This window comes from Motacilla alba, chromosome 27 (assembly GCF_015832195.1).
Source record: "Motacilla alba alba isolate MOTALB_02 chromosome 27, Motacilla_alba_V1.0_pri, whole genome shotgun sequence".
Lineage (NCBI taxonomy): Eukaryota > Metazoa > Chordata > Aves > Passeriformes > Motacillidae > Motacilla > Motacilla alba.
In genome coordinates this window covers 3,753,561-3,775,438 of record NC_052042.1, presented here as the reverse complement: position 1 = coordinate 3,775,438, position 21,878 = coordinate 3,753,561, and the positions used below count along the sequence as shown (strand labels likewise).

Genomic DNA, 21,878 nt, shown 5'->3' with positions numbered 1-21,878 from the left:
TTTACCCCAAAATAACATTCCAGACTCAAAGTTCCCCTGCTCAGCCAGGGGAACTGCCCTGGCAGTACCCACAGGTGAGGAGGAAGAAGAGAACTAAAGACCTTCAAGACCTTCATGACCTGACAATATTCCACAGCTCTGAAGAGCAGCTCCCAGTCTCCAGACATTTCTGCCCAATCTTCCCCCTGTCCCACGAAATGTGACCTCTCACAGACCTGTCACGTGCAAAGCACAGCCACCACAAACTGATTCTAGGAAGCACAGAGGAATTTCCACCCATTCTGCCCCTCTGGAAAATAACACACATTTCAGAAACTCTTCCGACCAACATAACCTCAGTGGAAAATCACAAATTTAAAGCTCTAAAACTTCCCAGGTTATGCAGGTGAGTGGGTCAGAGACAATCCACGCTGGGGAAATGAAGGATTCCCTGGATTTATAATCATGGAATGGTTTGGGATGGGAGTGACCCTCAAACTCATCCAGTGCCACCTGTGCCATGGGCAGGGACATGTCCCAGTGTCCCAGGTTATCCCATGAAATGACAGGTCTCACAGACCTGTCACGTGCAAAGCACAACCATCACAAACTGGTTCTAGGAAGCACAGAGGAATTTCCACCCATTCTGCCCCTCTGGAAAATAACACACATTTTGGAAACTCTTTTGACCAACATAACCTCAGTGGAAAATCATGGATTTAAAGGAAAACAGCTCTAAACCTTCCCAGGTTATGCAGGTGAGTGGGTCAGAGACAATCCACGCTGGGGAAATGAAAGATTCCCTGGATTTATAATCATGGAATGGTTTGGGATGGAAGTGACCCTCAAACTCATCCAGTGCCACTCCTGCCATGGGCAGGGACATGTCCCAGTGTCCCAGGTTATCCCTCTCCAGCCTTGGACACTTCCAGGGATGGGGCAGAACACAGCAAGCAAAACAGCCAAGAAGCAGGATGATGTTTAAAGGCACTTCTTGTAGCTCAAAATAATCCTTTCTATAACACACCAACTCTTCCTGTGTAAATATAGGTTTAAAAAAATTAATTTTAGGCCTCAAAGGCTCCTGGAGCATTTTGCTCCTTTTCCAACTTGTCTGTTTTTTACTATGAGGAGAAAATAACATTCCAGCAAAGAAAAAAACCCCACCCAAAAGAGGCCAAACAAAGCTGTTCCCCACTCTTTTCCCCCGGTGAATTGGGTTCATCGTGTCCTGGTGCAACCCTGGTGAAAACCCTCCCAAAATTGGAATGAACCCCAGCACTGCAAGGCTGAGGAAGCAAAGGATGTCGATGCCTTACCAGACATTTTCCCCCAAAATCTGTCACCAACCTGCTTTTGCTCTGTGTCCAGCCACTCTGCAGCAGTGCAAAGTTTTAAAAAAAAAGCTCTCAGGGTTAAAAAAAAAATAAATAAAAAAATCTGTGCAGGCAAGAAGAGCCCAGAACAGTAAATAGAATAACCCCGGATAATGCAGGGCTCACATGCAGGCTCCTCTCTGGAGCTCCCAGGGTGAGCCCAGTGCTTTCAGTGCTACAGAAACACGAATATCACAACATTTAAAATACCTGGGCTAGAGGCAGAAAACAACCCCGCGTGCATTTCCTGCTCCTTTCTCACCTCCAGGGCTGAGGAATCCCCCCCGGAGCTCCGAGGAAGCACAGCCTCTCCAGTTCACCGCTGACCAGCGTTTTCCCTGCACCGCCATCCCACCCCTCTCCCACAGCCCCGTCTTTACCATTCCAGGCTCTTTTTTGTCCCCCACGCGGGCCGGGCAGCCCGGAGAAGCAGCGAGCAGGGGTTTCCATCCTCTCGCAGCGATGGGAAGTAAATCCCGCCGCTGCCCTTCCTCCCTACCCCCTCCTCCTCCTCCCACGGGAAGACAGCTGGGACAACAATGCGGCTGGAATCGCCCTGGCTCCACGCTCCGCTTTGTGCCACGGCCTTTGAATAGATCTCATTGTTTACCCTCCTCTCCTTCCGTCCTCTCCATCCCCCACCTCCCCCGTAAGCAAATTTTTCCCCCTCGGCTACTGCCCCAAAAATAAAAAAAGCGGCGCTGGGAGCTCCTTTCCCCCCCCCGAATGCCCCCCCGGCCCCGCTCCCCAAAAGCCGGGGTGTTTTCCAGGGTAATTCCGCACATCTCCTGCTCCGTGTCAGCACCGGGGCCGGCAGCTCTCTGCACACCCGCAGCAACACGTTGGCAGCAGCTCTGACCCCCCCAAAACCCCCCCGGGGGTCTGTAACAGACAGGGGGGGACCCCCAAAATGGGGCGGGGGAGAAGTTTCACACCGTCCCCCCCGATTCCCCCCTCCCAGCCCCATTCATAGCAGGGACCCCCCTCGAGTTGGAATCAGATGGGGGAACCCCCTCCCCAAAAGGGATGGAGGGGAAAGGGGTTTCACACCAACGCCCCCCAAAATCCGGGAGACCAGGCCTGAGCCCCCCCACACCCACAGACCCTCCCCAGCCTCATTCACACTGAGCCCCCCTCGGGACCCCCAAATTGGGGCGGGGAGGAGTTTAACACCAGCCCCCCAAAAGCGGGGGTACAGCCCTGAGCCCCTCCGTGTCCCCAAAGTCACCCCCATTCACAGATCCCCCCCGCGGGAGTCCACATCCTGCAGAACATCCCCCCAAAAATGGAGGGGTGGAGGGGAGAAGTGTCACACCAGCCCCCCAAAAGCGGGGGGCACAGCCCTGAGCCCCCCCCCATCCACAAACCCTCCCCAGCCCCGTTCACACTGAGCCCCCCTCGGGACCCCCAAATTGGGGCGGGGAGGAGTTTAACAGCAGCCCCCCAAACCCGGGGGGCACAGCCCTGAACCCCTACCCCGCATCCAAACAGAGCCCCCCGTGCCCCCCCCGGGCCGCGCTGTCCGGGCCGAGCCCTCAGGGCCCTCGGGGGGGGGTCGCACCCGGCGCCTCCTCAGCCGGGCCTCCCCCCGCGGCACCGGCCGGGGCCTCACCTCAAAGCGGCTCTTAGTGACCCCGTTCATCTCCCTGCGCATGGCGGGGCCGGCGCGGGGGCGGCGGGGGGCGCGGGGCCCGGGGCGATCGGGGCTGCCGGAGCGCGGCCTCCGCCCGGCGCCGCCGCCGCGTCCGCTCCGGCCTCAACTTCGACCCAAAACAAAAACACTGCGCACCTGCCAGCAACGGCAGCGCTGATTGGACAGCGCGGGGAGAGGGAGGCGGCGAGGGGAGAGGGGCAGGGAGAGGGAGAGGGGCGCACAGCGGGGCGGGGAGAGAGGGCGAGGGGAGAGGGGAACCGGGGAGAAAAGGGGGGTGCGGAAAAGAGAGGGAGAGGGAAAGGGAGAGGAGAGAGAGAGGGAAAGGGAGAGGGGCGCACAGCGGGGTGGGGAGTGAGGGCGAGGGGAGAGGGGAACCGGGGAGAAAAGGGGGGTGCGGAAAAGAGAGGGAGAGGGAAAGGGAGAGGAGAGGACAGAGAGAGGGAAAGGGAGAGGGGCGCACAGCGGGGTGGGGTGTGAGGGTGAGGGGAGAGGAGGGGGGAACCGGGGAGAAAAGGGGGGTGCGGAAAAGAGTGGGACGGGAGAGGGGAGAGGGGCGCACAGCGGGGTAGGGAATGAGGGCGAGGGGAGAGGAGGGGGGAACCGGGAGTGCCCCCGGGGAGAAAAGGGGGGTGCGGAAAAGAGGGGGACGGGAGCGGGGAGAGGGGCGCACAGCGGGGTGGGGAATGAGGGCGAGGGGAGGGGAACCGGGGAGAAAAGGGGTCGGGAGCGGGGCTGGCGAGGGGAGGGGGTCCCGGAGCCGGGGGTACCGCGGGGAAGGGGCGCAGGAGCGGGGCTGCCTGGAGGATGCGGGGTTGTCCCGGGGAGCGGGGGGGACACACACGACCGAGGTTCCCCCCCTCACCTACCCCGCAGGCCGCCGCCCCCATCGCGCCGCCGTGGGGGCCCTGCCGCCCCCTGCCCCGGTGGCGGGGCCGCGGGACCCCCCCGCCGCAGGAGGCTCCCCCCGGTGTCCGGGGGGCTGCGGGGATCGGGGGTCCCGGCAGGGGGGGGGGGGGGGGCGTCCCCCGCCCCTCCGGTCTCTTCCGGGAGCAGCGAGTTCAACCAATCAGCGCGCGGCGCGGGGTGACGTCACGGTGATGTCATTGTGGCGGGAAAATCGAGCATGGCGGGGATGCCCTTGCGACCCCGTCCCCAGCACAGAGGCGACACCGCTTTGTACCAAAGGGGTTTATTCGCGTGTAAATAAACGTGTTCTCTGCCGTGTTTCCAAAAAAAGTTCAAATTCCACTTTCCGCCCCAAAAAAATCTGCCGCGGGAGCCGGGGTATTTACAGTTCCAGCCATTTTCCAGCCAGGGATTTCTGTACATGATGATAATCAAGGAAAGAACCAGTTTCTTTTAATCTCCGTGTTCACTTCACCACCTGAGATTAAAAGGTTTGGCTTATATTTAATTTTCACTTTATTTTATCTTTCTGAATACTGAAAGATGTAAAATAATTGAGAGTATAAGCAAAAATATTCCAAAAATAAACCATTTCTCAGAGCCCGAGCACTGGCACCCCAAAGCCTCTGCGTGGTCACGCAGCTCAGTTCTCCCAGGACTGACGTCATTGGAAGGGGACAGGGCACCAAAATGGGGTGAAAAGCTTTCAATTTGGGCTGGAGGAGACGTTGTTCCCTCTGTTCCCACCTTCCACAGGGGGAATTTTGGATACTGAGCTTTGGTCTGGGTGAGGGGAGAGGACACGGGTGCAGCTTGTTCCTTTGAAACGGGTTTGTGTGTCGATTTTGCTGCTTTCCCTTCCAACTTTCAGCGTGCAGCACAGCAGGAAAACACAGCTCTGGCTAAGGACGAGGCCAGGGAGCCACCCTGGGGGATTCCCAGCCCGGATTCCACCTGAAAGTGCTTCTTTTGGAAGGCTGCTTGTGCCCTCACACAACGGATCTTGTCCAAAAAAAATGGATTCAATAAAAGCAGGAGATGGGGGCAGCTCCAGAGGCTGAGTGGCACCGTTCCCAGAGCCACTGGAGCAGGGTGTCCAGCTGAATTCCTCTGGGATTGCGCTCCTGACATCCTCATTGCGGCGCCCCGCCATCCCAACACTGTGCCAGGTATCAGCGTTTGCTCCAGGCTGGGATTGAATTCCCATTTTCCTATCATTTCAAGCTCTGCTTGTGGTGTGGACACCGGGAGCAAGGGATAAATACTGGAAAATGTAAGGAGGGAAAGTTCTCCAGAGTTGGGGGAAGTTTGGGAGACATTCAGGCTCTGCAGGAGCCCTGGAATTAAACTGGAGGCAGGAGGAAGGGGTGAAAAATCCCTACAATTAACAGGAGAGTTGCCAAGCTACTGAAAAGACTTCCCAAAAAAGCTGGAAACCAAACAGCTTTCCTGGGCTATCCCTGGGGTCAGCCCAGGATGGGAAATTTCAGCAGTTTAAAAGAAAAACTCAAATCCTTGCCAGCTTTTCACGTTGCATCCCCGAAGGTGAACGCAACCTCGTTCCCACGGGGAAATCCAGGGGCAGCAGGATCCTGCTCAGTCCATAATTCCACAGCAGACGTGTTTGCAGAACTCCCGTTTCCCACATTCCACTTCAGTGAATCAGATGGAACTGCTTGCAAAAATAAAACGCTCTCCTGAGCCTCTTTTCCTTTCAGGGACCACAAGATCAGCCCGGAGAGGATGCCTGAGTCATGCTCCTAATTCCAGCCAAAAGGGGAAAATCCATCTTTTAAAGGAATCGACGCTTCTGCTGCAGCTCTGATCCCAGCTGAGCCACTCTCCAAGCAGGACATGGGTCCCTTAACTGGAGAATCCTTCCCAGGGCAGTGCCCCCGTGTGTGACCACAATTCCCAGCTCAGCAGCACGAGGAGATTCCAGGGGAGTTTGTTGGTGCAGGCAGGAGTCCCTTTTCCACGGAGATCTGCCGGAATTTCACCGTGCTGGAATGTCACCGAAGCTGCAGAGCCACCCAAACCCACGGGCTCTACCCAAATTCCCACTGGGGGAAAGCAAAGAGCACGAGGTGCTCCCACGTGGAGGCGAATAAATAGCTCAAATAAATGGGAAGGCAAACCCAAGGCAGCAGCAATCCCTCAGAGCTGTGACCTGGGATAAAATCCTGATTTCCATGAGGAAACTGTGCTCAGCTTGTGCCAGAGGCACCGTGCTGAGCCGGGCGTTGAACGGAGGAACGCCGTGGGAATAAAATAAATTAAAAACCTCGTGGTTTTCCTTCTTCCGAAGAATTAAAACCCAGCCTTAAAACATTTCCTAAAATGATTACTTTAAAACTTCCTACATCCAAAAAAAGGAGCTTATCCTGAATGGGAAGAGGGCAGAGGGACTGGCATGTCCCAGACCAGCCTATGTCTGTTTGTCCATCTGGGAGCTGCTCCCACATTGCCACACTCGGCTTCACCCCGGCAGGGATGGTAACACTCATCAATTCAGGGAGAATGAAGTGCCCAGGGGATGAAGGCCACCTGGCTGCTGGCACTCACATCCTTCCCCACAGACCTCAGTGGTCTGAAAATCTCGTAAATACCTTGGAAATACTGATTTTTCCCCCCTCTCCAAACACACCCTGTGGCAGGTTTGAGATGAATCCTCCCTTCCTTCCCTCCGGGACCTGCAGACAGCTCATCTGGGAGAATTAATTGCCAATCAGAGCAACATCCATGAGATCATCATCCTCCTCCCCGATGAGGAACTCGGGGCTGGCCCGGGACGGCCGCTCGGCCGAGAGGATGGCGTTGCTCGCCATGGACAGAGACTGATCTGCTGAGATGGGAGACTTGGACCAGCTCTCGGGCTTCATGCCGTGCGATTTCTTCTTGTCCCTGTCCTTATCCCGGTCCCGCTCTCTGTCCCTGTCTTTGTCTTTCACTTTCTTCTTCTCCTTTTTGTGCTTCTTGTGCTTCTCGGCGCTGTACTCGGGCAGGGGCCGGATGCCGTCGTCGGAGCTGGGGCTGTTCTGGTAGGATTTCTCGGCGATGGAAGAGCCCGACTCGCTCTCGCTGTCGATGTTCTGGGGGGTGTAGGCCGGGGATTTGCTGTGGCTGGGGGAGCAGCGCTCGTGTTTGGGGGTGGAGCCGCTGATCAGGGGGGATCCGTAGCTTTTGGAAGAAGCCATCTGAGGCCTCAGCCCGTCCCCGCCTCCTTCCCCGGGTTTCTGCAGAGTTACTTTGGCTTTAATGCTGGGGGAACCACCGTCGTGTTTGCTGATGATAATTTTGGCCACTCCGGTGCTTCCAACGTTCTTGGAATCCGAGTTCTTCTTGGAAGAGTCAACGGATCCTCCAGAAACGGAGACCTTCGATTTCTCCTTGTCGCTCTTCTCCCGCTTTCCCTGGAACTCCCCTCCAGACATGTTGTGTTTGGAGGACATCGTATGGCTTGAGGAATTGGAACTCGGCCCCATCTGTCCATCCATGGGGTCGTCCCCGCCAGGCCCGCTCGTGACCACCCCGTGCTTCAGCTTGTCTATGACCGCGGTCAGCGATGGCTTCTTGTTTCTGCTCGGGGACTTGCCTTTGGAGCTTCCATGCTGGTTCTGGGACGAAGACATGGAAGACCCGCTGGATGAAAAGGAAGATGAAGATGCCGTGGACGAATTGGACGAGGGAGGTGGTTTTTGTGACATAGACCCGGAGGATCCCATTCCTGAAGACGATTTCATGCTTGAGCTCGACCCAGTCCCAGACATGTGGGACCCACCAGAACCTGAACTGATGGGTGACTTCGCTTTAGACGACGGGGGAGTACCCGGGACAGGTTTCATGGGAGAGGCGAGTTTGTCAGACCCCCCTGAGGGCCTCGAGTGGGACGGGGAGATGTTTGGTTTGCTCATGGAAGGGTTCATGAGGGACGATGGCTTTCCTTGAGGTTTCATCTTGGTGCTGCCAGAGCCGGTGCTGAGGCCGTGCTTGGTGATGGGGGAGGATCCCGGCTTTCCCACCGACTGCGCCGAGCCCTTGGACTGGCCCGAGCCGGAGCCGCCTTGGCTGGAGTAGAGGCTGCTGCTCATCTTCGAGCCAGAAGACCCTTCTGATTTGCTTTTAATTTTGCCTGAGGTTGAAGAGGAGGAAGAAGAGGAGGAGGAGGAAGAATGGCTATGATGGCTTTTGCTGCTGGAGGAGGTGACAGAACCACTACTCGTGTACTGGCCGTGTGAAGACGGTTTGCCAACAGTCACTGTTCCTTTTGGGATCTGAATGGTTATTTTTGGAATAGGAGGAGTAGCTACCCCAGGAGGAGTCTGGGATCTGCCCGAACTCCCCGGAGATTTGGACCCACCTGTGCTTGCTGGTGGCGTGAAGGGCCTGTTGGATGAACTGTGGGACGGAGATTTCCCATCTGTCTCCTGCTTCTTCCTCTTCGGAAGTTTCTCTTTGCTTTTGCCATCGCTGGACGGCGTCCGGCTGCGCTTCCCCGGCTTCCCATCCATCCCAGCACCTGCCATGGCACTTCCAGACCCATTGCCTTCCTTTACCCGTTTCTGAGACTTCTCCTTTCCTAAATCCCCCGTGTTCAGCAAAGGGCTCTGACCTCCACTGTGGTGCTCCATGATGTCAGAGGACCCCAGTGCTTTGCTGGCAGCTGCAATAATACTAAAATCCACCGTATCGGACGGAGCACCCCCCTTGAATTTATTTTCCCCCCCATCACCCCCCAAGACTTGCACCCCCAAATTAGTTAGAGCCTGGGGGGCATAGCCCTTGAAATCATCAGTGTCTCCACTCTGACTGCTCTCATCGAAGTATTCCTCCCCAAAACCACTCTGGCTCTGGCTGTTCAGCAAGTCAGGGTTGAAATCTACCCCGTCCGGAAAAAAATGGTTGGAGGAGTCGCTGTTGGGGCTCACAGCGGCGTCCGCGATCAGGTCTGCGGGGTCTGTGTAGGGGTTCTCACTACTGTTGGTCTGAAAAACATCGGGGTCAAAGAGGGCACTTTGTGAATGTCCTGAACTAGAAGAGTCTCTGACTGGAGTCCCAATGGGAGGGCAGTCCTCGGTACTGGTGGGCAGCTTGGAAGCCTCCTCGGCTATATCCGAGAGGATGTCGGTGACGTCGGCCCCGATGCTGTCCGAGCTGGACAGGCGAACCATCCTCTGGATGCTGGGCTGGGCGTGGGGCAGCGCCTGGGGGTACGTGGTAGGAGGAGTGCTGCACTGGCTGGGTGCTGGAGTAATATGAGGGGTGTCCAGGGTGTCTGCGGTCATGTTGACATCAAAAATGGGGTTCTGGGAGTCAACGTCCATGGAAAAGAGCTCCCTCTGGAAATCATCCTCAGTCTGGTGCTTGGGCTTGTCGGCCGGCACGCGGGATTTTTTTTTCTTTTGTTTATTCCCCCCGGGGCCCATTTCCATTCTGGGGGAGCCAGAGGAAGAGTTCTGCCTTTCCAGAGGGCTGCTCCCATAGAGAGTGGAGAAATCCTGAGGAGGATTCTCCTTAAGAAGGTTCATGAGCATGGGGTGGTTCTTGGTGTTGCTGGCTGGTGAGGATACTGGTGGTGGTGTGTGGTGGGGAGGGGTTGGACTTGAGCCAATGGTAGAGCCCACATTCCCTGTGATCTGCAACAAACTAGTGAGAATAGGGTTCTGAGACACTTTGCTGAAGTCCTCCCCGTGGCCCACCGAGTCATGCCTCTCTTTCATGCTTATGCTCATGTTAAACAAAGTAGTGATGGGCCCCCCAGGAAAAGTGTTGGTCGGGGTGGTGGTCCCACTCATCGGGTTGCTGCCTGTGGTCATGCCATACCCTGGGCTGCTGGCTGGGGGCAGGTTTTTCTTCACCATGTCTTCAACTGTCTCTGCAATGAGGGACAGGGCTGGCGTGTCAGCTTGGATGGTTTCTGCTTTCCTACGGATAGCTCTCATGGTGACAGGGATGGACATGCACCTGCAAGACACAGCGTGGGGTCAGGGTGGGTCACAGGGGAGGTTTTACACCTCCAGCAGGTATAAAATGAGCACTCAGGGGCTTGCACAGGAGAGCAGCAGGTCCAGGTTTTATGTCCTGCTGTTCTGCTTGAATTCACACTTCTCCCACCACCCCTACCCAGCCACGAGACACCTGCACTTGCAATCCCAGAGGGAGGATTCATCAATTATCTCTAATAACTGATAGCTGACAGATCATTAGCTGGTAGTTAATAGCACAGCATCATGGAATGCTTTGGTTTGGAAGGGGCCTTGAAGCCCATCCAGTCCCACTGTGCCATGGCAGGGACACCTCCCACTGTCCCAGGCTGCTCCAAGCCCCGTCCAGCCTGGCCTTGGGCACTGCCAGGGATCCAGGGGCAGCCCCAGCTTCTTGGGGCAACTGTGCCAGGGCCTGCTCACCCTCACAGGAACAATTCCTTCCCAATATCCCACCTAGAACAACTATTTCAGTTTAAAGCCATTCCCCCTGTCCTGTCTTCATGAAGGAATCTGGGTTGTTACTCCAATTCTGGCAGAAAACACCTTTATCTAAGCTTGGTAAACCTGATTTCCTACAACCTTACAAAAACACCAGGAGCTTAAAGCCCATCCAGTTCCAACCCTCTGCCATGGGCAGGGGCAGCTTTTTGAGCTCAAAAAGCAGTGCTAACACCACATTCTCCTCAGGGATAACAGGTCTGTAACGTGCTGAAAGCAAAACCAGTGGCTCCCACTCAAAAGGTGACAGTGTTGTGCCCTGTGAACGTCCTGCTCTGCTCTGAATGTCACTGAGCTGATAAAAGCCCTGTGTAAACAAACTTAAAAATAAGTGGCTACAGTTCAACATCTGGCATTGAATTTTCAGCATGGCTCTGAGTTCTTCTCTCCTCCGAACATCACAGAACAGCTCCAGAACTGCTGGAAAAACAGGAGATGGAGCAGAGCTCATCTGTGTGATCGGGAGCACAAGGTGGGACAAAATCCCAGCTTACCTTTGAACAACCTTGGCAATGAAATCATCTGTACAGATGAGGGCATCAGACAGCCCTTTGTACAGCTTACAGTTCACATGGCTGGAGTCCTGCACATCCATCACCACTGCAAGAGAGCAGGGAGAGCTCAAAATCCTGCACGCGGGGCGAGGAAACCCGGCCAGCCCTCCCAAAAACACTGCTCCTGCTGCCCCTGGGGCCACTTACCACACACCAGGGAGTCGTTCACAGGGTGCTGGAAGGATACACTGAAACAGGAGTCAGAGAGAGGACAAACTTCAAACTGCAGGATCCCAGGAGAATCTGAAAAACACAGGAACTTTTAACGGAGGGAAGAGTGGAGACGAACCAGTGTGGCATTCATATTTTCTACAAAAATCCCTTCACCCAGGATTTTTCTCCTGGGAAGCTGAGAAGCCTCAGAGAAAAATGAAAACAATAATTATCTGATTTGTTTCTCCTGTGTTTTGCTCCTTTAGAATGTGTTTGGAGATTGTTTCATTGGGTTTCTGTGACTTGTTTTGATTTATTAGCCAGTCAGGGTCAAGCTGTGTCGAAGCTCTGGAAAGAGTCACAAGTTTTCATTATTATCTTTTAAACTTTCTGTAAGTAGGAAGGAATCCTTTCTGTATTCTTTAGTATAGTTAATATAGTATAATGTAATGTAATGTAATGTAATGTAATGTCATATCATGTCATATCATATCATATCATGTCATATCATATATCATGTCATGTCATAAAATAATAAATGAGCCTTCTGAAAACATGGACTCAGATTCATCATTCCTTCCTGCCATGGGGGACCCCGCAAATACAACAAACCAGAGCCTCAAAACCCCCACACAGATGGGAAAAAGCCAAGGGAAGCAGCAGAGGCTGCATTTCTGATGAGGAAACCCCCCCCAGAGCTCATCACTGCCACTTGATATTGGTCTGGAGGTGGCACCCACCTTCCTTCAGCACTGTCCTCTTGACACAGCTGCCGATGAGGGTGTTGTAGGCCACCTGGTGCCGGATCAGGTTGAGGATCAGGGGCACCCGGCCGGGGTGCTGGAAAGCGATTTTGCTGATCAGGGTTCCCTGGAGGCTCCGTCCGTCCGGGAGAGGAGCGTCCTTGTTCAGGAAGTAACAGTGCTGCTGTCCTGGAAGAGCCTGACAAACAATCCCTGCTTTAGGAGGGGGTAATGGACACCCAGCAGTGCTCAGAGGCCACTGACACCGTGTCACCTCTCTGGCTGATAGGGACAAACACTGAGGGTGTTTTCCTTCCACTCTGAACAAGGAAAACATTTGAATTCCTCAGAAGTAGTGCCCAACAGCCTTCACTGTTCCCACTGAAACAGTTTCACACTGGATGGCATCCCTTCTGGGGAGAGAATCCTCTGGAGTTAACACTCATCACGAATTTAAGGATTTCTCCCAAAATGCTGCAATTTATTCAGCCACACATCACTGGACAAAAGGAAGGGACAGATCCTGGGAAGGCTCAGCCCCTCTGCTCTCCAACAGCAAAGCATCTTTCTATTGCTAATTTCCCTAAGTACCATGGTCATCACGGAATTATGGAATGGTTTGGGTTGGGAGGACCTTAAATCTCATGCAGTGCCACAGACTGGGAACTCCCCAGTACCCCAGGTTACCCCAAGCCCTGTCCAATGTGGCACTGGACACTGCCAGGGAAGGGGCAGCTCAGCTTCTCCGGGAACCTGTGCCAGGACCCTGTTCATGAATCCTAATGCTTGAAGAACAAGTTTTGTCAGCGAATAAACACAGAACCCATTCTGTTTATCCCATTAGGAAGCCAGCTGAACCCCCCTGAGATGGTGGCCCTCCCCGTGGAGGTGGCCCAGGCTGGCTGGGAGGGAACACTTACGGCGTAGAAGCGCATGTTGTGGTTCAGGGGCAGGGGATCGGCCTCCTTGGACAACTCAAACTGCGTGATCAGCTCATACAGGGGCACAAACGTGGGTGCTGTGTCAAACAGGGGGATACCTGAGGGGACAAGACAGAGTGGGATGATGGCACCCGAAACCAGGGAGAGATGGTGGAAAACCTGTGGTAGTCATATTTCCTGGAAAAATCCCTTCGCCTAAGATTTTGCTCCTGGGAAGCCGAGAAGCCTCAGAGAAAAATGAAAACAATAATTATTGGATTTGTTTCTCCCTTGTTTTGCTCCTTTAGAATGTGTTTGGAGATTGTTTCATTGGGTTTCTGTGAATTGTTTTGATTTATTGGCCAATCAGGGCCAAGCTGTGTTGAAGCTCTGGGAAGAGTCATGAGTCTCATTATTTTTTTAACCTTCTGTAAGTACCCTTGCTGTATTCTTTAGTATAGCTTAGTTCAGTATTCTTTAATATATATCTTAAATATATATCTTTAATATATATCTTTAACATAGTATCATAAAATAATAAATTAGCCTTCTGAGAACACGGAGTCAGATCCATCAATCCTTCCTTCGTTTGGGGACCCAGCAAATACAATAAAAACCCGTCCAGGTGTCACTGAGAACAGCACAAAACCCTGAGCAACTCCCCGGCACATGTTAAAAATCAGCAGCATTTACTGATAGAAATGAGGGAACAATAATAAAACCCCAGAGATGGGTGTGACAGGCCTGCAACCCCACCTGTGCAGCTCTGCAGCTTCTGGATGAAAGCTCGAGACACTGGAATGGGACGTGGGAACTTCAGGAAGAAACAAGCAGGCAAGTCCACGCTGTTGGCACTGGTGATCGAGGAGAAAGATGGAGTTCTGGAAGAATGAGGGGACAAAAGTTCCTGTGAGCTGCTTCTGCTGTCACCTGACAACATTTATGTTTGCTCAAATACACCTTGTTACACCTTCAAAATGAAGGCACTCCTCAGAAGCACCTGCCAGCCCTGAAACGTCACTGTTATATCTCCTGAAAAATCTCCTTGCCCAGGATTCTTCTCCTGGGAAGCTGAGAAGCCTCAGAGAAAAAGGAAAACAATATTATCTCATTTGCTTCTCCTGTGTTTTGCTGCTTTGGAATGTGGTTGATTTTTTTATCCAGCACGAGAATTGTTTTAACTTCATGACCAACCACGGTCAGGCTGTGTCGGGACTCTGGAAGCAGTCATGAGTTTTTCATCAGTATCTCATTAAGCCTTCTGTAAATATCCATCTTTTATTCTTCAGTAGAGTTCTAGTATAGCGTTCTTTTATATAATATAATACCATAAAATAATAAATTAGCCTTTGAACAACATGGAGTCAGATTCCTCTGTTCCTTCCAGCGTTGGGGTCTCAGAAAACACCGCACTGAACCAGGAGTTTCCTGGCCTAAAGGCAGCAGATGTGGAATTCTTGCAATGCTGTGACAATCCCCCAGCTGAGGGCTGGCCTCGTGTCCTGCCCTTACCCTTTGCTGTCCACAGGATGGGAGCCCATGATCAGCGGAGCGATTGGAAGTTTGTGCATTGCCATGGTTCCCTCCACTGTCACCGACACGTTCATGCCCAGCGAGCGAGGAACTGCAGGGGGAAGCAGGAGAAGAACAAGGACGTGAGCTGATGGAAAAGAAAAAACCCCACCAGTGGCAAGTTTTCTGGATTAAATATGAATTAAATATATTCTTCATCCCTGGAAGTGTTCAAGGACAAGTTGGATGGGGCTTGGAGCAACCTGGGCTAGTGGAAGGGGTCCCTGCCCATGGATCTGGATGAGCTTTAGGGTCTCTTCCAACACATAAAATAATACTCTGGCTTTCCCCACGAGGCACGGAGTTCACTGTTCACCTTCAGGACCAAATGGACAACAGCCAAACTGACTGTTCTACCCAAAGCTCCATTTCCCTCTTGCCAGGTGGACAATTGCATCATCCTCAAAATATTTTCCAAACGCGTTTGCGAGTTCATAGTTTGCTCTTTGCAAAGCAAAACAAATTATGATTTTGGATAATTTCCCTCTCTTTTTTTCCTGACAACTGGAGCCTGTTTCTGGCATGGTAACAAGAGCCAGATGTCCATGAATAAAAACAATCTTTCAGTATGATGGGAGAGGCACGAGGCTGATGGGGCTCTGAGGAACCTGGGATGGTGGAAGGTGTCCCTGCCCATGGAATTGAATGAGCTTTAAGGTCCTTCCAAACCCAAACCATTCTGGGATTCTGTGTTTTTATTCAGGTAACAAAACAAATCCCATTGAAAATGAGATTGACTGCAAGGAAAAAGGCTCTGCCTGCAAACTGTCACTCCTTGACCCCACAGGAGCCCAGCCCCAGCTGCAGCACAGCCACGAGGTCCAGTGGTCACCTGGGCTCATTAAACCTGTGATTGTCCTGCTGGACAGGGTGACAGCAGAGGCTGGGCTGGAATTCTGCTCCCTTCCCTCCCTCCAGCAGAGCAGCCCCCAGCAGCTCCCCAGCTGCCCTACCATTGTTCTCGTGCAAAACCACGGGGGCTCCGGTGCCATCCTCAAATAAATCATAGGGGGACACATAATATTTGAGGTTCATCAGGAGACCTGGGGGAGAGAAAGTCCTGCTGAGGCATCCTGAGAAGTCATCCTGATCATCCCCACCCCACAAAGCCACACAAACGCCCAAAGACTTCGTCCCTCTTTCACTTAATTATTTTTCATCAGTTAATGTGGAACTATGACCCATAGTTGAGGCCAGGAGTGAGTAAAAATTTTTTAATTAATTAAAATTAATTCCTTTTTTTTTTTTAAGAGTGAATCACAGGTACCTCCACTCCTGGGGGTGAGATAGCCAACACTGCCATGGAGGATCTTGTCCAGGGGGTTTGCATTGGTGGCTTGCCTGCAAGAGAGGCAGTCACAGTCTGAAACAAGCCACAGCCACACCCGAAGCCAAAACTCATGTGCTGAGACTGATTTCAACTCCAAATTCACATTTCTGGGACCCAAAGAGGTGTTGATCCAAAACTTCCCACTGTGCAGGCAAAACCAAAGCTGCTTTACCCTCTGCAGCAGGGCTGGTGTATCACTGACCCTACAGCAGTGAAACACGGCCAAAGCCTTCTCAATTTCAACCACACCATCACCAAATCCACCTGGCTACAAACTTTTGCCTTTTAGACTCTCTTCCAATCAAGCCCTGCAGTTAAAAAAGGAATTTCTCAGAGCTCTAAGCATTTGTAGATATTTAGAAAACCACACAGACACCACAGGACTTACCAGTACATGCCAGCCATCTTTTGGAGATCCAACTCCAAGGACTGCAGAGCCAAGTACATTTTAGTTTTGAGTTTGCTTAGGGGAAAAAAAATAATAAAACAAAATAAGAAAACTTGAAAGGAACTGTGCAGTGCAAACCGACAAGCTTGGAGGGCTTTTTTAAATTTTATGTGCGTGTGGGTATAAATAAATGTATTCTAGACTTGTTATTTTATTTTATATATGTCGATATAAATATATCCTGCACTTACTTGTCTCCTGGCAGCTTATACAGGTTCACAAGTCCCCTCAGATGCTTTGAAAACTCATCAAAATTTTTCTCTCTGAAAGGAAAAAGGGGGAAGTTACCAAGTATTTAAATTAGTAACAGGTTTCATTTATAAAAGTGATATTAATAAAGATGCTGAGCCACTTAAAAAAAAAAAAGGCTTTTGCTACATGAAAATGTGTTCTTTGAATGTGCTGTGGGCTTTGAAGATCGCTTGCACAGCAGCCAGAATCACAAGATCTGAACCAAAGCCAGAAAACCCCTGGAGAAGTGAAGACACTTTGTGGGGAAGGAGCAGTTGTGAAGAATTTTGTGTTTCCAGACATCAAACAGCAACAGATCATTACAGCAACGAGAAAACACAACAACCCAGCCCCGTCACTCACCTCAGATGTTGCACCAGCTCTGGACAGCTCTGAAAAGCAAAGAACACACAAGGATGTCAGTGTGGAATGCAGGCACTGCAGGCTTTGTGCAGCTCTGCAGCTGGGAAATATCAGGGCAGGGAAATTCCCAAACATCAGCTTTTCCTGGAAGCCACACACTGCTCACAACCATTTGCTGTGGTTCTGCTTCTGCTCCTCAAGCTCTGCTGGGACAAGCCCAGGTAATAATAGTTCCTTTTAAATTATTAATTTGAAATAAACTTGTCAAGCTGTGAAGATTTAGGTTGAAAATCTATGAGCTTACACAGGGATATTAAAGATGGGCTGTTTTGAGGAGAGGCCAATCAAACACCAAGCTCAAACTCTCCTCCACATGCAGAAGGGCAGCAAAATCATTTTCTCCCAGCTTTCCACAATTTTTAACTTTCCATTCCCAGATCCGAGCTTTGTAAGAACAATTTCCCTTTCCTTTCCTTGGAAACACAGCAAAAACTTCCATAAAATTCTCAGAAACATCGAGGGAACTTCCCCAAATAATTCTGCAAGTTGTGAATCCACAGTGTGCATTGATTAGAAATTCCCACAGGAGGAAACTACTCCGTGGAGGATTTTACTGCCCACTAGAACGAGCAGCAAGGGTGTAACTCTGGCTCGAAGGGAATGTTAAATAAAACCCATTTCCTCTGCTCAAAATAAAGGGAGATGAAGAGGAATCCCAAAAGCACAAGGGTTCCTCTTTGCCAGGAATACACACCACGGGGTTTTCTCCATGGTGAGCCACTTTGACATCACAGAGCAGCCCTGTAGGGTCCAGCTGCACCTCCACATAAAACATGTCTGAGGTGATGTAGCACTCGGTGCCGTTCGCGCTCAGGTGGGACCCCAGGCTGCCAGAGGAAACAGAACAGAGATCGCTGTGAGAGGCACAGAAAAACCCCACAAACCCCCAAAAACCCCACAGCCCAAGCACACCAAACTCCCGAATCTGAGCACACAGAATCATCCCAAACTCCCCAGTCCAAGTACACAAAATCCCACAATCCATTACACAAACCCCACAGTCCAAACAAAATCCCAATCCAAGCTCACAAAACCTCCCAATCCAAGCTCACAAAACCCCCCAATCCCAAGCACACAAAATCCCCACAATCCAAGCACACAAACCCACCCAAAACCCATCCAAAACCCCACAATCCAAGCACACAAAACCCCCCAATCCAAGCATATAAAATCCCCAATCCAAGCACACCAAACCCCCCAATCCAAGCACACCAAACCCCACAAATCCAAGCACACCAAACCCCACAAATCCAAGCACACAAAAGCCCCCAATCCAAGCATATAAAATCCCCACTCCAAGCACAAGAAACCCCACAAATCCAAGCACACCAAACCCCCACTCCAAGCACACCAAACCCCACATTCCAAGCACACAAGGTTCTGGTCGGGCAGGAGTCAGAGGAGCAGACCCACCCGCTCTGCCGGGCGATGGACTCCAAGCGATCGGTCATGGCAGGCAGAGATGACACTGATGGAGAGAACAAAAACCAAACTTCAGGGGAATGATCCAACATCCCCTCAGGAACGAGGCACCAGCAATGAACCAAACCTCAGCTGCTTACTGCCTCCCGTGTCTGCTCACACTGCCCCGTGTGCAACTGCACACACAGAGAAACCCAAATATTCCCAAACTGCAAGGAGAGAATGGAATTTCTGCAGGTGGAATCAGAGAATCACGGAATGGTTTGGGTTGGGAGGGACCTTAAAGCCCACCCAGTTCAACCCCTGCTATGAACAGGACACCTCTCGCTCTCCCAGGTTGCTCCAAGCCCTGTCCAGCTTTGGACACTTCCAGGGATGGGGCAGCCACAGCTCCTCTGGACAAAGAGAGGATTTTCCCAATAAAAGCAGCACAGCCAGTCCTGCCTGGCACTGAGCTCAGCGTGTGCTCAACCCCTGAGCACCAGGAATGCACCGGGAACGCTGTGAAACACAGCAGCAGCACCCTGGGTGGTTTTTATGGAACATTTCCATAGGATTTTCCAGCCTGGCTGTCCTGCCTGGCACTGAGCTCAGCGTGTGCTGAACCCCTGAGCACCAGGAACCCTGTGAAACACAGCAGCAGCACCCTGGGTGGTTTTTATGGAGCTTTTCCAGAGGATTTTCCAGCCTGTGGAGAGCACACAGAGAACACACCAACCTTTCAGGGCCTTCTGCAGGGTCTCCAAGCAGCTCACCAGGTGCTGGTGTCCCCCTGAGTTCAGCACCACACGCTTTTCCTTGGGCAGACAGAAGAAAAAAATATCATTTTTCCTTGTTCCTCATTAGGAGGGAACTATGGCAACTTCTGAGCAGCCGAGTGAGGTCTATTTAGATAATTAAAAGCAGATTAGATTTCACCCCCAAATTACAATATCTTGATTCCTCTAGGTGAACAGTATCTGTTTGCAAGCAGATTACAAAGGCAGGCCTGGAATTGAGTTATTTTCTTTTTAGCAACTTGCCCAGCTGGATAAAACAGAATGTAGCAAGTTTTTCTAAGTTTTAGCTGAGAGTTTTAGAAGAGGAGACAGAGAAACGAAGAGCTGGGCAAACTTTTAACACCTGAGTATGGGCAGGAGGCTTTGCTGAGATCTCCCCTGCCTCCTGCTCCTCCTTCCCCCACCCACACCAATATTTCAAACCCATTTTTGACTAAGCCAGGCTGAGTGTTGAGTGTCACTGAACAAAAACAACAAGTCACTGCTGCACAAAACAATATCCTGGAAGGGTGAAGGAGCAGAAAATACAAGTTTGAGCCTGGCACTGAGCACTAATGTGTAATTAGGGGAGGGAAAGGCACATCGGGAAGGGAGGGTTTGGATATCCCTCAGCAGAGTCAAACCAAAGCAAACCAAAGCAAACTAAAATCTCCTGGAAGAGATCTAAGAGCCCAGCACAAAGGCATGAGCAGAGGAGCTGGAGGTGCTGCTGAGAGCCCAGCAATGCTCACCATGACCTGCCGGACCAGCTTCATGGTCTCTGTCCAGGGCCGGTTCTGGCTGTACTTGGCGTGGAGCCTCTCCAGGAGGGAGCTCATCTTGTTCAGCTTCTCGGCCTCTGGGGGACAGGAACGTTCAGGAAACACAATGAGCCAACACTGGAAGCTCTGCAGATCAGTTTAGGAACATAAAACTTTGCACCTTGAAGATGATTTCAAAGAATTTTCTTACTGCTGGTTTAACCCCGGAGCTGGAGGTGAGGTAAGTGGCATGGAATATCCATTGGCATGGAGTATCCATTTACCAATGGCTGGCAAAACTGAAGCATGATGAAAACCCCACGGAACGCCTGTCTGGAAAATGCCCAGCTCCTGTTCTGCACCATCCCTGAGCGATGTGGCCTCAGCACGTTCAGTTCTGCCAGGACAGGACCCGGGGCAGGAAACCGAGGGTGTGGGGACACAGCGCCAAAGCACCGAGGTGGGTTCCGTGCCTCTGCTCTCTCTCCCAGCTTCCTGAAAGCTCCCCACCCCTTCCATCCCCAAAATCCTCAGCCAAGTCATCCCAGTTGTCCCAAATTCTGCGCTCAGACGCGTCCCTGCCTCACAGCAGCACCTGGAGCTGTGCCGGGGGGGTTTAGGTTGGATTTTGGGAAAGGTTCTTAGCCCAGAGGGGGCTCAGGCACTGAACAGACTCCCCAGGGAATGGGCACAGCCCCGAGGCTGACACAGCTCCAGGAGTGGTGGGACAAGGCTCTCAGCACAGGGTGGGATTGTTGGGGTGCCTGTGCAGGGCTGGGAGCTGGACTTTGACGGTCCTGGGGTCCCTTCCAGCTCAGCACACTCCATGAGTCCACAACGGCTCGAAGCTGAGGGTGGTGTCCCCTCAGTGCAGCTGCAGAGCCAGGACATGGCTCCATGGGAGGGGACAGAGCAGTGCATGAGTGACTGGAAGGTGACAGACAGAACATGGCTCTCAGGAGCACTCAAATCCTGTATTCTATTGCCAAGGGACAGAGCTTTCCACACTTCCATGTCAAAAAACAACCCAGTGGACTTCATTCAAGAATAAACCCCATCCCCAGCTCCAGAGGGTCCAAGGCAAACACGGCATTTCAGTGTCACCTCACAGGATCCTGTTCTACCCGTCAAACTTCCACAGCTGGGGTTCCTTATTGATGCTCTCCTAGCCCACAGACCTCACACTCAGTCCCCCAAATCCAAGCGTAAGGAAGGAATGGATGTGTGCTGGGTGTCCTGGAGACATTCCAAACCCACCTGCATCTCCTGCTCCCTGGCAGAGGGGTAGGACTGGATGATCTCCAGAGGTCCCTTCCAAGCCCAGCTATTCTGGAATTTTGTTTTCAGGCACTTTATACCTCTCAACACAGGATGCTGGAGGTGGGAAGGGACCCCTGGAGCTCACCTGGTCCAAGCCCCCTCCCCAACCAAAAGTGACTTGTCCAGAATCCCAGGAGAGAGGTGGAAGGGACCTCTGCAGATCACCCAGCCCAACCACCCTGGCCAGGCAGGGTCACCTGGAATGTGCCCAGCTGGGTGTGGAATTTCTGCGTTCAGGGAGACCCCACACCCTCCCTGGGCAGCCGTTCCAGGGCTCTGACACCCTCCTGGACAGCAGCTCTTCCTCATGCCGAGGTGGAGCTCGTTGTGTTTCAGTTTCTGGCCATTGCTGCTCGTCCTGTCGCCGACTGAACAGAGTCTGACACCATGCTCCGACACACCCTGGAGATTTCTGTACGCATTTATGGGATCTCCTCTCAACCTCCTCTTCTCCAGAGTAACCAGGCCCGGCTCCGCGCTCCCTCCTCATCACAGAGATGCCCCAGACCTCAAATCCCCTTTGAGACCCTCGCCCGTTTCACCTTCCGGGGCGCCACCTCAGCCCCGGAGCCCCGGACCCTCAGGGCCCCATCGCTCCCTCACGGAGCCGGCAGGAACCCCCGCGTCCCTCGCGCCGCACTCACCCTCGGCGCTGCCCGGCGCCGCCTTCATATTGCAGGTGCGGGGCCGGGATCGAGAGAGGGAGAGGCAGCGGAGAGGGATCGGGACGGGGAGCGGGCGGGCAGCGGGGGCGGCGGCCGAGCCGCCCTCGCCCTCACACGGCAGCGGCCGCCGCCATCGCTGCGCCCGCGGCCGCGCTCCCGCGCTCTCGCGAGACTTCGC

General features: G+C 52.7%; 2 protein-coding genes across 6 annotated transcripts in view; both read right to left on the bottom strand.

Moving 5' to 3' along the window:
- The window catches only part of FBXL20 (F-box and leucine rich repeat protein 20), a 38,901-nt gene extending 33,150 nt beyond the window's left edge, over window positions 1–5,751 (bottom strand). Inside the window, exon 1 of one of the 3 annotated variants that reach the window (XM_038162862.1) lies at window positions 3,876–5,751. In XM_038162862.1, coding sequence (XP_038018790.1) covers window positions 3,876–3,896 — 21 coding nt within the window. In that variant the 5' untranslated portion in view covers window positions 3,897–5,751. Of the gene's footprint in view, window positions 1–1,735; window positions 1,951–2,967; window positions 3,152–3,875 lie in introns of those variants that run through there. The other 2 variants (XM_038162861.1, XM_038162863.1) reach the window with 2 other exon arrangements.
- A 10-nt stretch (window positions 5,752–5,761) lies between these two features.
- On the bottom strand, window positions 5,762–21,861 carry MED1 (mediator complex subunit 1). 3 transcript variants are annotated; one of them, XM_038162858.1, is made up of 17 exons: window positions 20,969–20,993; window positions 19,707–19,813; window positions 18,915–18,993; window positions 18,188–18,242; window positions 17,469–17,601; window positions 16,715–16,743; window positions 16,312–16,383; window positions 16,061–16,135; window positions 15,610–15,683; window positions 15,296–15,385; window positions 14,283–14,394; window positions 13,527–13,651; window positions 12,771–12,889; window positions 11,848–12,049; window positions 11,102–11,197; window positions 10,895–11,000; window positions 5,762–9,879 (listed from the first exon to the last, which is right to left on the bottom strand). In XM_038162858.1, the coding sequence occupies exons 1-17, from the start codon at window positions 20,976–20,978 to the stop codon at window positions 6,633–6,635; spliced, it is 4,731 nt and encodes a 1,576-aa protein (XP_038018786.1). In that variant the 5' UTR covers window positions 20,979–20,993; the 3' UTR covers window positions 5,762–6,632. The 3 variants fall into 3 exon arrangements, with proteins under 3 accessions (XP_038018786.1, XP_038018784.1, XP_038018785.1); XM_038162856.1 differs by lacking the exon at window positions 20,969–20,993 and adding an exon at window positions 21,680–21,861 and having other exon boundaries at window positions 6,633–9,879; XM_038162857.1 differs by lacking the exon at window positions 20,969–20,993 and adding an exon at window positions 21,680–21,805 and having other exon boundaries at window positions 6,633–9,879; window positions 19,707–19,862.
- Window positions 21,862–21,878: the final 17 nt, after the last annotated feature.